Source organism: Loxodonta africana, chromosome 4, assembly GCF_030014295.1.
Source record: "Loxodonta africana isolate mLoxAfr1 chromosome 4, mLoxAfr1.hap2, whole genome shotgun sequence".
NCBI classification, from domain to species: domain Eukaryota; kingdom Metazoa; phylum Chordata; class Mammalia; order Proboscidea; family Elephantidae; genus Loxodonta; species Loxodonta africana.
Genome location: NC_087345.1, coordinates 129,582,849 through 129,599,579, shown reverse-complemented (window position 1 = coordinate 129,599,579; position 16,731 = coordinate 129,582,849). Strand labels below are relative to the sequence as shown.

Below are 16,731 nucleotides of genomic sequence, written 5' to 3'. Positions count from 1 at the left end.
TATGTCCAGAGACATTATAAATCAAGGTTTCTGCTCTCAAAACGCACAGTCTACCTATCTTACATTTGAAATTCTCACTAATGTCCTCTTTTGAAGACATATGGGTGTTAATGGAAATAACAGAATATTATCTGAATGAGATAGCACAATAAACAATTAAATACTTGACATACTAGTAAAAATAAGGTTTATTAGAACAGCTACAGTCATGTTCAAAGGATCTTAAGGGACTGGAACACTGGAGAGTAAGTGCTGAAAGATTTCAAGGCAAAATGAGTGAAGCGTTGACATTTGGCTTAAGCCAGGTGTTTTAGGCTGAGTTCTCTACAGAGGCAAAACCAATGAAGTGTGTATACACATACATACACATATATATGGAGCCCTGGTGGTGTACTGGTTAAGTGCTACGGCTGCTAACCAAAAGGTTCACAGTTTGAATCCACCAGCTGCTGCTTGGAAACTCTGTGGGGCAGTTCTACCCTGTCCTATAGAGTCACTATGAATCAGAATTGACTTGATTTTTTTTGTTTGTTTTTATATATATATATAGAGAGAGAGAAAAAGAGATTTATATCAGGGAAATGGTACACATGGTTGTAGAGACCAGAAAATCCCAAGTCCATGGGTCAGGCTGGAGGCTTCTCCTGACTCATGTAGCTGAGATCAGCAGGTCAGACAACAGGCTTCTGGCTCACAGACTGTGGATGCTGACAAATCCCAAGATTGGTGGGTATGTTGCTAGCTCAAGTCCCAGGAACTGGAGGTCAGATGAACAGAACAGGAGGCAGCTGCAGGATTCAGAGTGAGGAAAAGTCAGCGAGCTTTGCCAGAAAGTTCACATATATCGAATGCAGGCCACCACTTCAAGGAAATTTCCTTTCAGCTCCTTGGCTGCTCATAGCAGATCTCACCACGGAGGTGATTACATCATTGCATAGCTGTCGAACTACCTCATAACTGCCAAACCACCGAGAATCATGGCCCAGCCAGTTGATACACAAACTTTAACCATCACATCAGGTGAGGGAGCTTTAGGGCACAGATGTATATGTGTGTGTGTGTGTACATATCACAGTAATGAGAGGTCTGAGGTTTAATTTTATGTGTCAACTTGGCTAAGCCATGATTACCAGTGGTTTGGCCAAATACTAGTTGCTGTTCTATAACGTAATGTAATATAATGTAACAATCTTGTGTAATGTAATCTAATGTAATCAATCAAGCAGTTGAAAGTGGTCTTTCCTTAGGTTATTGCCTGCCTTCAGACTATGAATAGATACCTTGTCAGAACTCTCTCCCTCTTTCTCTCTCAACTCTGTAATTTTCCCTCTTCCGACCTACAGATCTTGGGATGCAAGCCTGCGGGAGTTTCCATCCAGTGCCTGACCTATAGATTTTGGACCTGCCAGCCCCTACAATCCTGTGAGCCAGAATAAGTCTCCAGCCTGTCACCTGACCTATGAATTTTGAACTTTCGAGCCCCACAATTGTGTGAGCCAGTCCCTTGAAGTAAATCTCTCTCATATATTGCTCATGTGCCCTGGAGCAAGATTGCTTAAGTTTTAAACTTAAGTAACCTTGGACAAGCCACTTAGCCCTTCTAGGCCTCATTTTTCTCACTGGTGAAATAGGATATTTATAATATCTTCCTTATCCAGTCATTTTTATAAACATATGAGTTAATACATGTAAAAAGATTTAAACTGTGTTTTGTACAAAGTGAATTTTTATTATTTTTAAAATAGGAAAATTATATGTAGAATTTTATTGCAGTGAGTACATTTAACTTTTGTTTGTCCATTTTTTGGATATTTTCCAAATATATTTTGAAGATGACTTTGATGTTGAAACACTAAAAGTAAAAACAAAACACAAACTCCCTCTCATCTTCTTTTCTGCTAATCAAAGGGTTTCTATTGCAAAAATACAGTGAGAATTTCCTGTATTGTGATATCTGGAACATTTTAGAAGCTGGTAGTTTTACTGCTTCTTGGTCAGTACTACACATATGTGGCTCACCAATAGATGATTCAGGAACATCCTGTAAATACACATTTGTTTCTTTTAAATTACTTCGCACACAGCTTTCGGATTCCTTTGCTTCCAGCCCAGCTCTGTGATCGAGCACCACTCTTTCCCAACAAGCACTCCTCGGGCCTTCCCTGCATCCACCTGGGACATCATCTCTCATGGCAGGTACGTGTGCCTCCAGTCAGAAAATCAACAGATAAAGGGACCCAAAACAGGCAATCCACGGACATGGCTAATTTTAGGGCAGAGCTTTAAGAAAAAGAGGCATAAGTGACAGTGGATTTTTTAGGCCTTCCCTATGTCAGTAACTTCTACATTTATTTGAATTTCTTGATTCATCATTCTGTAATTTATAAGTAGCCTGGAAAGCTTTTTCAACAGAGCGGGTTCCAATATGGAGAGGTCTTAATTCTGAATGAGAAATGAATTCCCCTGGTTATATTATGATCAATATAATTCTAGCATAGGAATAAAAAGATAACGGTAGCTATAAATGACACGGTGTTTAAAGTGTTTAATTTTTTTCTTAGCACTTGTCTTGGGACTCCTAAATCTCGCCCAGACTGACGGTTTAAACACTGTACTATTGTCACTGACATTACTCTTTGGGAGTGTGCTCAAGTCCATGCACTATCTACCAAGGTTGAATTTTTTCGGGAAAAAACATATAACCAAGTAATTTTGGGTAAGAGCAAAAAAAAAAAAAAAAAAAAGTTCTTTATGTATCATAATTCAGTGTGCTGGGAAGTGAACTCAGCTCACCAGAGAATTACTCTTTACATTGGTTTTAGAATCTCTCATCCCCAGGTCCAAAGTGCTCCTCTCTCTTTGTGTTCTTATACTACGTCTACAGAGCTATGGGCAGCAAGACATTTCTCAAAGCAGAACCTGTACTGAGATTAGCAGGAAGACATACTACCAAATGGTATTATTGTCAGGGACCATGGTGGAATACGTTACAGGAAAGACACTAGGCTTAGACAGGATTGAATTTCATGTCTGACTTGCACACTTGCTAGCTTTGGTACCTTGAGAAAATGATGTTAGTCTTGGACCCTCAATTTTCTCATCTACCTAGTGGGAACCAGGCTATTTACCTTGTGATTTTTCCTGAGAGAAGGAAAGTAAATGCCTGTAATGTAAGCACATAAAACAGAAGTTGAGGCCCCTTGATCACTTTTTCCACTAGATCTGTAAGCCTCTTTGCCAGTTAAAAAACAAAAACAAACAAAAAAACTAATGCTAAATATACTTACAGAGTTGGTAGAGATGAAAATGTGTGGATAATCTCACTGAGGAATAATATACCCCACCGCCCCCCTCCCCCAAAATATGTTGATATTGGTTGAAGTTTTAAATGGACTGTCTTCCTTTTCCAGTTGTTCACTGGCAGGCTGATTGTGTTAGCACGTAAAAGACCTGAAGACTCAAATATTTCTCTGTATATCTGTGTGTGGATCCTGACACTTCTGGATTTTCTCTCACTGGTTTTGCGTTTAAGAGCTACAGCCACTACACATTTCCTCTTTAAATCTTTGCCTTTTCTCTCTTTTTCTGCAGCTTTTCAGAACAATTTATGGAGCCTGATTTCTGGAACCTTGGCAGTAGTGTGCCTTTCGTTGATGGCTACTTTGGGAATTTTACTGAAAAATCGTAAGTTTTTCTAGGCATCTTGTAAAGATCAATGCTATGATAAAACTATTTAATAATATAGTGATATACAATGCATTTTGCTAGTGTGTAATATTATATCATAGATACACTTAAACCTGTACTTAATAATATAAATTTCTTATAATTTCTTATTGCATTTGCCACAGAAAGTACTCAGCCAACACCCTCTCCAGGATCCACTATAGAACCCCAGAGAGGTAGGTTCCAGTGTTTGAAAATATTTGGTTTCGGTAGAATATTAAAATAGAAAATTTCTTTTTTTTTTTTTCCAGAGAGGAGCATGATGGTATATCACACATAGTAATATGTTTACTTCCCTAATTTTAGAACAGTCTCATTCTAGGAATGATTAGATTACATTGAGAGCACATCATTTTTATGTTATAGGCATAAGGATAATATTAGCATGAAATAACAGATTTCTGTCCTCTATGAATGCACATTATTTACTAACAAATTACGAATAAACTTCAGTAAGTATTACAGTTAATCCTAATTGCCTGCCTGTGTCTGCTCATAGCCCATGCTTTCCTATCTCCATTATAGAAAATGCTTCCTCCAATATACTTCCATTAGTGCTTATGCCTCAGAGCTTAGTGCCCAGATTTCTGAAGTTATAAAATCTACTTACCCAGTAAGAGCCAGCTTAAAGTACAATTTCTGATGAATATATTTTCCCCCAATGCACTCCAAATTATCTCTCCTTCTGTGACCACATGGCATTTAATTTATCTCTTATGCAATTTCATCACCATTTATTTGGCTCACATTCAAGTTAACTACCATGTGTCATGTCTTCTGTTACTGAGGATGAGGAGTGTTGAAGACATTACCACTGCTAAACTCTATTATCAGACTTCAAACTAATTGTTTTATTTATCTTCATTTTTGAAAAAAATTCAAAACGTCAGATTCTCCTCAATGCACGGTATTTTTATTGACTCAGAAAATATGATAAAATGCTTTCCTCTTTTAAATCACCTCTCTTTGATCTGGGTAACTCCTATTTGTACTGCAGAGCTCACCTTTGGGTCACTTCCTCCAAACAGATTCTTCTAATCTCCCTCCATCTCATATCTTGCAATGTGTTCCTTTATTATCCTAAATTCCTTTGTATACTTACCAAAATTAACATGAAATATGATTGACTAATGATTGGTAACTATGCGCCTTACTCTATCTGTAGAATATAATCTCCATGAGGAAAACAATCATGTTTGACTTGTTCACAGGTATAATCCTGAGCGTAGCACACCACAGTGCACGTAGTAATGCATGCATGCTCAAAGACTAGTTGTAGAGAAAAATATAAATAGGAAATAATCTTTGAATGAATAAACAGCAATACAAATATTTGAAATCTCCAATGTCATCAATCATATTTTATTTTTTATCTTAGGCTCTGGCTGCTGTCCTTGCCAAGAGAAGTGGATTGGGTACCGATGCAATTGTTACTTCTTTTCCAGTGAACAAAAAACTTGGGCAGAAAGCAGGGATTTCTGTGCTTCCTACAATTCCAGTCTACTTCGGCTGGAAAGCAAAGATGAATTTGTATGTACTCATGTTTCCACATTTTCTTTGGTCCAGAAAACATAATATTTAAGTAAGCTGAAAATTTTGAGTCAAGTCTTAATCAGAGAGTAAATGGGTGGTCATATTTGAACAATGATTATTAGCTCTGTACTTTGAAGCAATCACTATAAAACTTACATAAAATTTCTCAAAGAATTATATCTAGGAATAAAATCAATTTGCCAGATGAAGTGAAAGGAATTTTCTGGATGGCTTCAAAGTAATTAGATCATTATTTAACTCATTTCATTCAAAGATCCAACTAAATGACTTTGGCATATTTAGTTCTATTAATTGAATTTATAAATTGAGGGCCAATATAGAGTGTATGCTCATAAAAATTACCAGTTCCTAAGAAAATCCCTAAGGTCCCATTCCTAAGAAAAGCAATCCAACAGAATGGAAAAATTGTCTAACAAAATATCACATGCAACTAAAATTTTGCCAAAGATCACTCAAAAACGGTTTCAGCAGTACATCAACAGAGAACTTCCAGGAATTGAAGCCCAATTCAGAAGAAGATGTGGGATGAGGAATATCATTCCTGATATCAGATGGATCTTGTCTTAAAACAGAGAATACCAGAAAGATGTTTACCTGTGGGTTTTTTTTTTTTTTTGACTCTGAAAAAGTATTCGACTATGTGGATCATAACAAATTGTGAATAACATTATGAAGAATGAGAATTCTAGAACACTGACTTGTGCTCATGAGGAACCTGCACATAGACCAAGAAGCAGCCATTCAAACAGAGCGAAGGGGATACAGCATGGCTTAAAGTCAGGAAAGGTGTGTTATGGTTGTATCCTTTCACCATACTTATCCAACTGCATGTGGAACAAATAACCTGAGAAGGTGGAATATATGAAGAAGAATGTAACACTAGGATTGGAGTAAGATTCTTTAACAACCTGTTATACACAGGTGACACAAACTTCCTAGTTGAAATCAAAGAGGACTTGAAGAACTTACTGATGAAGATGAAAGACCACAGCTTTCAGTATGGATTATACCTCAACATAAAGAAACCAAAAATCCTCACAACTAGACCAATAAACACATTATAATAAACAGAGAAAATATTCAGATTGTTAAGGATTTCATTTTATTTGGATCCACAATCAACACCCATGGAAGCAGCAGTCAAGAACTCAAAAGACACATTGCATTTGGCATATCTGTTGCAAAAGACCTGTTTGAAGTGTTGAAAAGCCCAGGTGTCACTTTGAGGACTAAGGAGCACCTGATCCGTGCCACAATATTTTCAATTGTCTCATATGCATGTGAATACTGGACAATGAATAAGGAAGACCTAAAGGAGAACTGACATTTTTGAATTATGTTGTTGGTGAAGAATATTTAACATAAAATTTTTTTTTTTTTTTTTTTTTATGGTGTGTCAGAGAACAAAGAAATCTGTCTTGGAAGATATACAGCCAGAGTGCTCCTTGGAAGCGAGGATGGCAAGACTTAGTCTCACATACTTTGGACATGTTATCAGGAGGAACCGGTCCCTGGAGAAGGGCATCATGCTTGGTAAAGTAGAGGGTGAGCTAAAAAGAGGAAGACCCTCAGTGGGATGGATTGACACGGTGGCTGTAACAATGGACTCAAGCTTAACAATGATTGTGAAGGTGACCCAGGACCGGGCAGTGTTTCATTGGAACCAACTTGACAGCAGCTAACAACAGCACAGAAAAGGCATAAACTACCCTAGATGTATGCAGAGACTGAGCTGAATAAAGGCTGAGAAGGTCATACCCAGGAGCTTTATCCCTCGAGATAGTGTTGATTTTACAGATTTTCAGGCTGGGGTTTCGGATTCCCTGTACAGGGATGTTCATGAGAACTCTAACTCACAGAATAGAGAATGTTTTATATATTTTTATAACAAAATCTTTACACCTTTAGTCAGATTTTGTGGTAGTTTTCCTGCATAACTGAATGGGGGTGATAAATTAGAAATATGAGGCACAGAGCTGAACCTTCTAAATTAGAAGCCAAGAGTGATTTCAGTTTGTGCGATTGATAGGCCGATTATGATGTCTGACATTAAATTCTTAAAAGCACACTGTTCCCAGAGTACATTCAAATAGGATTACAGTGTTAGTCTCTGTTTCCAAACAGAGGTTTTGGATCTCCAGTAGACGTTATTACTGGATTGGACTCACTTATAACAAAAGACGTGGTGCGTGGCTGTGGGAGGACGGCTCTGCTCTTTCCCGGGATCTGTAAGTTTCTGGCAGCCTGGTGCTGCCTTTTCTACTCTTTCTGAATTTATGCTTAGATCGCATCAGTGCAGGTAACACCCAGGAGCACTGCAGTAATCGCATGCCCAGGGTGTGAGGTTACAGAAAAGGGAAGAGTGTAGCAGAATACAACTGCAGGCCAATCCAGAAAATTCAAGTTCATGCTCAGGTCATATGAACTTTAGTGTTCTGGGCCCATAAGATAGCTTTTGACTTTTTTTCCCCATTTTTCCTTGGAGCAAACACATAGACGTGCCCGTACAGGCACACGTACTCACATCCTCACATACACCCGAGCGCTGACTCAGCAGTCCCGGCAGTCCAGATACAGCAGGATATGCCTTCCTTTCTTTATTCTGGTGGAGCCAAAATTCTCAACATACTCCCAATGTTTCAAACATTCTGAGTTTATCTTCTGTATGTTCGTAAACTTTGAATGTTATTTTCATTCATAAACATGTAATTTCCACATAATACAATGGTGAATTATAAGCTCTGATTTGTTTCTCTAGACTAAATAAGGTAATGCATTTTTTAAACAAAATGAAAGTGTATTATGCATCAAAATGATTAACAATTAAGACAAGAACAATAACCAAAAATCTCTAGTCCCAATACTATTTATTTTAGAGGGAGTAACTAAGGTTTGTGCAACAACAGAATCTGAAATCTGAAAACTATGGTTATTAAATAGAGAAAAAGTTTGATTCAGTATGCTAGTATCTCATTTAAATGCTTCTGAAAGTTCTATCATTAATCTGAAATCTTTGCACCTGAGTGTTTTCATACCCTTTTCCCAGATGCTAATATTTTTGTCTTCATTACAGATATCCATTTGTTCAAATTCTAAATCCACAGAGCTGCATATTATATAATAGTGATACTATTTTGGATGAAGATTGTGAGAAGAAATATGGTTTTATCTGTAAGCAACAGCGTATTTAAGTATTTCTTAGGGTTGGGGAGCAATGAGGGTTCAGGTTTACCTTTCATTTCTTATATTGTTACTAGTTATCTACTTCTTAGGTCTATACATTTTTCAATATTTTGTCTTATACAGTTTGTACATATTTGAATACATGTGTTTTAAAATTGATTAAATTTCTGTGCCTATACTTGAATTTATTAAGCATCGAGATAAAGAATGTTATGAATATTTAGATTTTATATGTTTAATATTAAATATATTGTTTTTTCTTTACATTGTAGTTTCCGTTTCACTCATCTTTTCTTGCAAATTATCTCTGCGGAAATTTAAGGAAAGTTTACAACACCAAATAATCTGTATCAACATTATTTCAGTGCTTCATTTGGCATACTAAATTGGAAAAGCCCGTCTTCACCTTTCTAAAAGTAAAAATATTTTTAATGCCTTTTGTTAGCTCTTTCTGGAAATACATATATATATTTATGCTTAGAGCTGAAAGATCCAGTGCTATATGCTAGATGACAGTTTCCTCACATGTGTTATCCAGATTCAGAGCAAAACAAATTCTGTCTCTTTTCCACAATACTCTAAATTCTGAAGAACAACTGAAGTTTTTGGTCATTACTTTGAAATATGTGTTTCCAATACGGTTGCTTCCAGATTTTGCAAGGGCAATGAGAGCCCAAGTAGCCCAGGTGCCCCAGAACTTTCGTGCCTCATGCTTATCCATCAGTAAGAGAGTCATGTACATGTGCAATGAAGGTCTTATTCTCAAATAAATTAAAAAAATTTTTTTCCTAAAAGTCTTGCATCAAATTCTATATAATTCACTTTTTTGTTGTTGTTGGTGGTGAGCAGCTCAAATTATCTTTTGATGGTTCTTGAGAGAGTCAAAAAAAAAAAGGGTGGAGATAATGATAAGGTCTGACGCCGGGGCCTGGCTGGGATCTTCCTGACCTAACAGCCACCAAAAGCCAATTCCTTTTTAAGGCTGTTACACATACGTTTTAAAGAATTTGGGTTGACATCCTTATTTGCTGTATAGTTTTAAATGAAAACAATCAATATCTAATAATCGATCTCAATATATAGAGAATCTTAGTCATCTAGTGCTGCCATAACAGAAATACCACAAGTGGATGGCTTTAATAAAGAGAAATTTATTCTCTCACACTGCAGTAGGCTAGAAGTCTGAATTCAGGGTGCCAGTTCCAGGGGAAGGATTTCTCTCTCTGTTGGTTCTGGAGGAAGGTCCTTGTCCTCAGTCGTCCCTTGGTCTGAGAGGATCTCATCACAGGAATCTCAGGTCCAAAGGACTCTCTCTGCTCCTGGTGCCGCTTTTTTGGTAGTATGAGATCCCCACTTCTGTCTGCTGGCTTCTTTCCTTTATATCTCAAAAGAAATTGGCTGAAGACACTATCTAATCTCGTAGATCCCATCAACATAACTGCCACTAATCCATCTCACTAACATCACCGGGACAGGATTTACAACACCTAGAGAAATCACGTCAGATGACAACATGGTAGACAATCATACAGTACTGGGAATCAGAATCTAGCCAAGTTGACAGATATTTTGGGGGACACAATTCAATCCATGACACAACGAGAGAAAAGAACCTATTAGATTTTATTTCTTAAAGTATAAATAAATAGGACTACAATACTGAACACATCACGTTCTTATATGATGATTTGCTTAGGAAAATTGCACATAAATTGTGCGATGAAAGATGCAGATTTTAAAATACTTGACCTCTGACTAGAGAAATTATGTATGACAATTTCTGAATATAAAAATCTTCTGGTTTTCTTGTTTATGTGTTTTTAAAGTAATACACTTTTAGTTCAACTAAAATTCAAAGCAAGAGTACAGAAGCATATAATGAAAATCAAGTCCCATGTCTCAAGTGTACCATCTGCCTGTCCTCCTCCCATGAGGCACGGCTTTCTGGTTTAGTTTTGCTGTTTATAGAGGTTTTCTCTGTAACAGCAAGAGAAATCTCACTGTTTATATTTAGCCACATCCAAGTATAGGTTAAAGATTGTTCTCTTTGATGTCATTACTCTCTCAGGTGTCTCAAGCCACATCTGAGCACTCACAGACATTTATTACAATTCCAAGAGGAGGAGGAAACAGAAGGTGTTAAATATGATGGGAGATGTCTACTTTTAGAGGGTAATTCATGCCAAAAATTATGTCCACTGGAAAAAGAAAATTCCTCTTGCCTCCCAGTTACTGAGATGTTTCTTCAGCTTCCATATCACTTCAGGGCACTGATAACAGAATGTATTGACTTGAATGGAGATATTGGTCATCCAAGGGAGAGCATCTTTCTCATGGCATGATCACTTTATGTTAGATGCACTCAGTCCAGGCCCACTTGACTGCTTCCTCTCATCTTTTATAGTTTTCAGTAAGGGGAGAGGGAGCATTTTTTTTATTGGCAGGGCTTTCTATCAGCTTTTTTTTTTTTTTTTAATGTGACATGAAATCTCATATATTCTCTGGGGAAAGGCACTTTGTTTTTTTCTCTTCTTTGAAATGGGCTAATGCACATGGAAGTATCTAGTTGAGTAAATATCTCTGTGTTGGGCATAGAACAAAGGGAAGAGAGGTAAGAAAATGTGGAAAACACACACACGCAAAATAACAAAACATGATTGCCACATGTCAGTTTATACTTAAGTTAATCCTGTTATCAAAACTGTATCTATTTTGTTTTGCTATATAACAAATTACCATACATTTAGAGATTTCAAACAGCATGTTTGTTATTGCAGCTTCCATTGGGCAGAACCAGGGAACAGCTTATCTGGGTCCTTTGCTCAGGATCACACAAGGCTGTAGTCAAGGTCTTAGACAGAATACATTCTCAGCGGTGACTCTTGTCCAGGTTCATTCAGGTTGTTGGCAGAATTTAATTCCTTCTATTTTTCAGTCAAAGGCCCTCAGTAACTAGTGGCTACCCCTCTCCATAGGCAGTTCACATCATGGCTGCTCGCATCTTCTAAGCCAGAAGGAAAGTGTCTCTGATGTCTTCAATCTCTGACCTCTAGACTCTCTTTTGAAATGTTCACCTGCTTATATCAGGCCCACCCAGTATTATCTCCCTTTGGATTAACTCAAAATCAACTTAATTGTATCTGAAAAATTTTCTCACCTTTGCCCTGTAACCTAATCTCATCACAGCAGTTACATTCCATCCTATTCACAAGTCCTACCCTCACTCAAGGAGGGCAGGTTACAGAGGGCATTTATACCAGGAAGCTGGAACCTTAGGGACCATCTTAGAGTATTTCCTACCACACCAACTGTCTTAGTTATCTAGTCTCTTTATAACAGAAATATCACAAGTATATATATTTTTTCTCACATTTAGGAGGCTAGAAGTCCACATTCAGGATGCTGGCTCCAGGGGAAGTCTTTCTCTGTCATCTCTGGAGAAAGGCTGCTGTTTCTTCAGCTTCTGCTTCCTATTTCCTTGGAAATCTCCTTGTGTCTTGGAATCTATCTTACTCCATCTCTGCTCACTGGTTTGCTTGTTTAATCTTTTAGATCTCAAAAGGGATTGAATCAAGGTACACCTTACACTAATCCTGTTTCATTACCAAAGCGAAGAAAACCCATTCTGAAATGGGATTATAAACACAGGCAAAGAGGTTAGAATTTACAATACATATTTTTTGGGGACACAATTCAATCCATAACATCAACATACCCCTAAAAAAATGAAACTTTTATTTCTTTTTTTATTAAATTAATCACTGCCTTTTGAATCTTGATAAGATAGCTGAGAATTGAAATCATATATTCTGCAACAAGTAATTCTATCCTATTTTTCCCAATATATTAATTCTTAGCTCCTCCACAGTGACATATACAACCTCACATAATATGCCCCAGAAGGATGGAGTTTTTTACCAGTATGAACTGGGGCAGTTCTTTGCTTAACTTTTAAAAAAAAAAACCCAGTGCCATGGGCATAAGAGACCACTGGAAACTGCTGGGGCTCTCCTGAAATCATGTTTTATCACACAGATATCAGCAGTTCAATCTTAAAATGAAGCATGTCTTCATGCAATTAAGAATGACATTGGGGGCCTATTCCCGAATGTCTCCTGGATACCCACTGCTTACATAAATTCCCTTTCTCATGTGTATCACATTTTTTTTTTTTTAACTCATTGAAAGCGTTATCTGAGTATGTTCTGTGGAGCTTCATGAATCCTTTCAATTATCTAACCATGAGAAATCTTTGGAAAGCCTAAACCTCCTTTTCTATTTCCATAGTTTTTGGCCTTTCCTCTTTATACCTTACTGCAAGGATTAAAAACATTTTGTGAAAATACTGTAGAGTAAATATTTTCAGCTTTGTGTGTTAGTCTCTGTTTCGACTTTTCAGCTCGGCCATTGCCTTGCTAAAGATGTCATAGATAATAAGTAAGTAAATGGTGTGGTTGTATTCCAAAAAACTTTATTTACAAAAACAGATGGTAGGTTGGTTTTGGCCTATAGGTTGTAGTTTGCCAACCTCTGTCAAAAAGTACAAATGAGGATTTAAAGCACCAGTCCTATTCCTTACTTTGCCTTTCCTTTTTCCAGGTCATTTCTTACCAGTTGTAAACAGACCTCCACATTTTTCAGTATAAAAAACAGTTTTGTCCTTGATTATCAGTCTGTGGTAACCAGGCTGCAATATTCCACCAATAATCCTCACCTTCTGGTGTTTGTCTCTTTCTATAATTTCCTCCCACATGGTATTAGGTTTGACCTATATGACCAATAGAACAACAGTAGAAACGATGGCATGTTGCTTCTGAGACTAGGTCGTAAAAGAAAGTGTTAATTCTGCCTCTTTCCTTTCTCTCAGATCACTTGATCTGGGGGAAGGCAGTTACCAAGTTGTGAGACACCCTGTCTAGGGGACTGTGTGATGAGGAATGGAAGCCTGCTATGGAAAGTCACAAGGAACTGAGGCCTCTTGCCAGGAGCCAAGTGAGGGAGCCTTCTTGGAAGCCAGCTCTCCAGCCAGAGTCAAGCCTTCAGATGACTACAGCCCAGCAGACATCCTGACAGCAACAAGAGATCTTGAGCCAGATCCATCTCTAAAGCTGTTTAGGATTCCTGTCCTTCAGAAACAGTGTGAAATAATAAATGCTTGTTGTTTATTTATTTGTATAAACTTAGGGAATGACACCTATGAGCCTCTTCCACACCTGGATCTCATGAGTTTCTGGACTTTGAGCTGATGATGTAATAGGATGATACTTTTGGGGGCCACAGAAGGGGATGAATGTATATTGCATGTGGGAAGGGCAGAAATGATTGGTGGCCAAAGGCTGGACTCCTATATTCAGCCTCCTAGATGGCCCCTAATGGTCTGCACCTCCTGATATTCACACCCTTTTCAAATAATCAAACATATTCTGTTAAGGTTGATCTGTGTGAGCAATAGAATATGGCCAAAGTTATGGGATGACACTTATGAGGACAGGTCACAAAAGACAGTGAGGCTTCTATATTCCAAGCTGCTTGGGAAAATTTATAATCTCACCTGCAGTTTACGTGAGTTTGTGTTGCTCCTTTTCCTCTCCAGCACACACCAAAAAAAAAAAAAAAAATCCAAACCCGTTTTGGTCAAGTTGATTCCAACTCATAGCAACCATATAGGACAGAGTAGAACTGCCCCCTAGGCTTCCCAAGGCTGTAACCTTTACGGAAGCAGACTGCTACTTCTTTCTCCCATGGAGCAGGACCTTTCAGTTTGTAGCTGAGCACTTTATCTACTGTGCCACCAGGGCTCCTATGTTTGTGAAACTATCACACACCACATTCATCAATGTAGATAACATACACATTACCCCAGAAAATCTCTTAGTGAACCCATGGAATACCTCCCTCCTGCTCCTACCCACACAGATGACCATTCCATGGCATTTTGTTAGCATAGATGTTCATTTTCTAAAGCTTTGTATGTATATATATATATATGAAACCATGCAGTTTGTACTTCTTTTGTTGGGATTTTTTAGCTGAACATAATTATTTAAATATTTTCAGATTGATTTGTGTTGTTATGCATATCAATAATTGATTTCTTTTTATTGGTGAGTAGCGTTCCATTTTACGGGTAAAACACAATTCATCCATTCACTGGCTGATAGACATTTGGGTTGTTTCCATTTTGGGATTATTACTAGTAAAGTTACTACGTGTATTCACTCACAAGACAGTGCTTGGACATAGATTTTAATTTATCTGGGATAAAAATAATTTTCTAGGAGTAGAATGGTTGGATCATACGGTAGGTGCATGTTTACATTTTTAAAAACCTGTCATACTGCTTTCCAAAGGGATTGTTCCATTTTATATTCCCATTAGCAGTGTTTGAGAGCTCACTTCCTCCACATCTTGGCCAGCACTGGAATGATCTTTATACTTTTAGCCATTCTAATTAGTGCGCAGTAGTCATTCATTGTGTATTTAATTTGCATTTTTCTAAGGAATTATGTTCTTTAACATTTATTGATTTGCTTATTTGGCATATGTACATCTTTCTTGGTAATTTTTCTGTTCAAATAGTTTGCCAATTTTTATTGTTTTTACTTTCTTATTGAGTTTTGATAATTTTTGTGTATTCTGTATAAAAGTCCTTTATCAGACATGTTTTGAAAATTTTTCTCCCAGTCTGAGGTTTGTCTTTTCATTCTCTTAGCAGTGTCTTTGAAAGTGCAGAAGTTTTAAATCTTAACAAAGTCCACTTTATCAATTTGTTCTTTTAGAAATCATGCTTTTCACATCATTTCTGAGAAAGCTTCGGCTAAATCAAATCAAAGCCACAAAATTTTTTCTTCTCTGTTTTTTCCTAGAGGATTTATTGTTAGATTGTACATTTAGATTTGTGATTTGCTTTGAATTATTTGACATATTTGAGGTAAGGAGTGAATGAAAGACTTTTTTTTGGTTGTTTTTTGTATAGCTATTTTTTTCCCATGCCATTTGATAAAAATATTATCCTTGTTCCAATTAAATGCCTATACACCTTTGTCAAGAATCAATTTTCCATATACGTATGGATCTGTTTCTGTGCTCCCTGTTATGTTTTATAGATCTGTTTGTCTCATTTTGCATGGAAAGCACACTGTTCTGATTATCCTACTTTTATAAAAATCTTGAAGTCTAGCAGTAATCACCATCCAGCTTTGTTAATTTTTAAATTGTTTTGGCCATTGTTGCATTTTGCATTCTCTATGAATTTCATAATTATCATGTCAATCAGCAACAACAAAAAAACCTCCTGGAATTTTAGTTGGAATTCCATGGAATCTACAAATCAGTTTTGGAAAAATTGCCATATCAACAATACTGAGTATTCTGAGTCTTTAACAATGTATATATCTTTTACCTCATTATTCTCAAATTTTTCTCAGCAATGTTATGGATTTTTTTTTTATAATATGCAGCCTTTTACATTTTTATGAGGTTTTGCTAAGTACTGCATTGCTTTTGATCCTATTACAGATTATGTGTTTTTTATTTCAATTTTTGATTTTTTGATTGCAAGTGTATATAAAATTGATTTTTGTATTTATCTTTTATGTTCCAACCTTTTTAAACTCACTTATTAGTTCTAGTGGCATTTCTGTAGATTCCTTTTGATTTGCAACATAGATGTTTATATTATTTATGAATAAAGACTGGTTTCCCTTTTCTTTTCAAAACTGGATGCCTTTTATTTCTTTTTCTTGCCTGATCACAGTGACCAGAACATTCAATACAAGCTTGAATAGAGTAGTGAGAGTAGACCTCATAGTCTTATTCTTGAACACAATCACTTTTTTTATCTTTACTTTTTATCTTAACTGTAGGATTTTGTAGATGACCTTAAGGCTCAGGAAGCTCACTTCTAGCCCTGTTTTTGTAAGTTTTTATCAGGAGTCTGAGTGTGTTTTTGTCAATTTATTTTTCCTGAATCTATTTAGATCAATTTTTTTTTTTTTAATGAATTTGTTGATTTGGTGAAATATATTAGTTTATTTGCCAGTATTAAGCCCACCTTTCATTCCTAGAATAAACTCCACTGGTTCATGATATACTATCTTTTTATGTAATAGTGTATTCAATTTATTAAAATTTTGCTTGGAATTATAAATATATGTGAATGAATATGTAGTATTTATTTGTGTGTGTGTATTTTAATCTGGAAACCCTGGTGGCATAGTGGTTAAGTGCTACAGTTGCTAACCAAGAGGTCAACAGTTTGAATCTGCC

At 36.7% G+C, this 16,731-nt stretch overlaps 1 protein-coding gene across 1 annotated transcript; it reads left to right on the top strand.

Annotated features, from left to right (window-relative positions):
- Positions 1 to 1,842: 1,842 nt before the first annotated feature.
- On the top strand, positions 1,843 to 8,717 carry LOC100662107 (natural killer cells antigen CD94-like). Its single transcript, XM_064284625.1, has 5 exons — positions 1,843 to 2,196; positions 3,592 to 3,684; positions 5,105 to 5,256; positions 7,405 to 7,508; positions 8,354 to 8,717. The coding sequence occupies exons 1-5, from the start codon at positions 2,190 to 2,192 to the stop codon at positions 8,469 to 8,471; spliced, it is 474 nt and encodes a 157-aa protein (XP_064140695.1). The 5' UTR covers positions 1,843 to 2,189; the 3' UTR covers positions 8,472 to 8,717.
- The last annotated feature ends 8,014 nt before the right edge of the window (positions 8,718 to 16,731 follow it).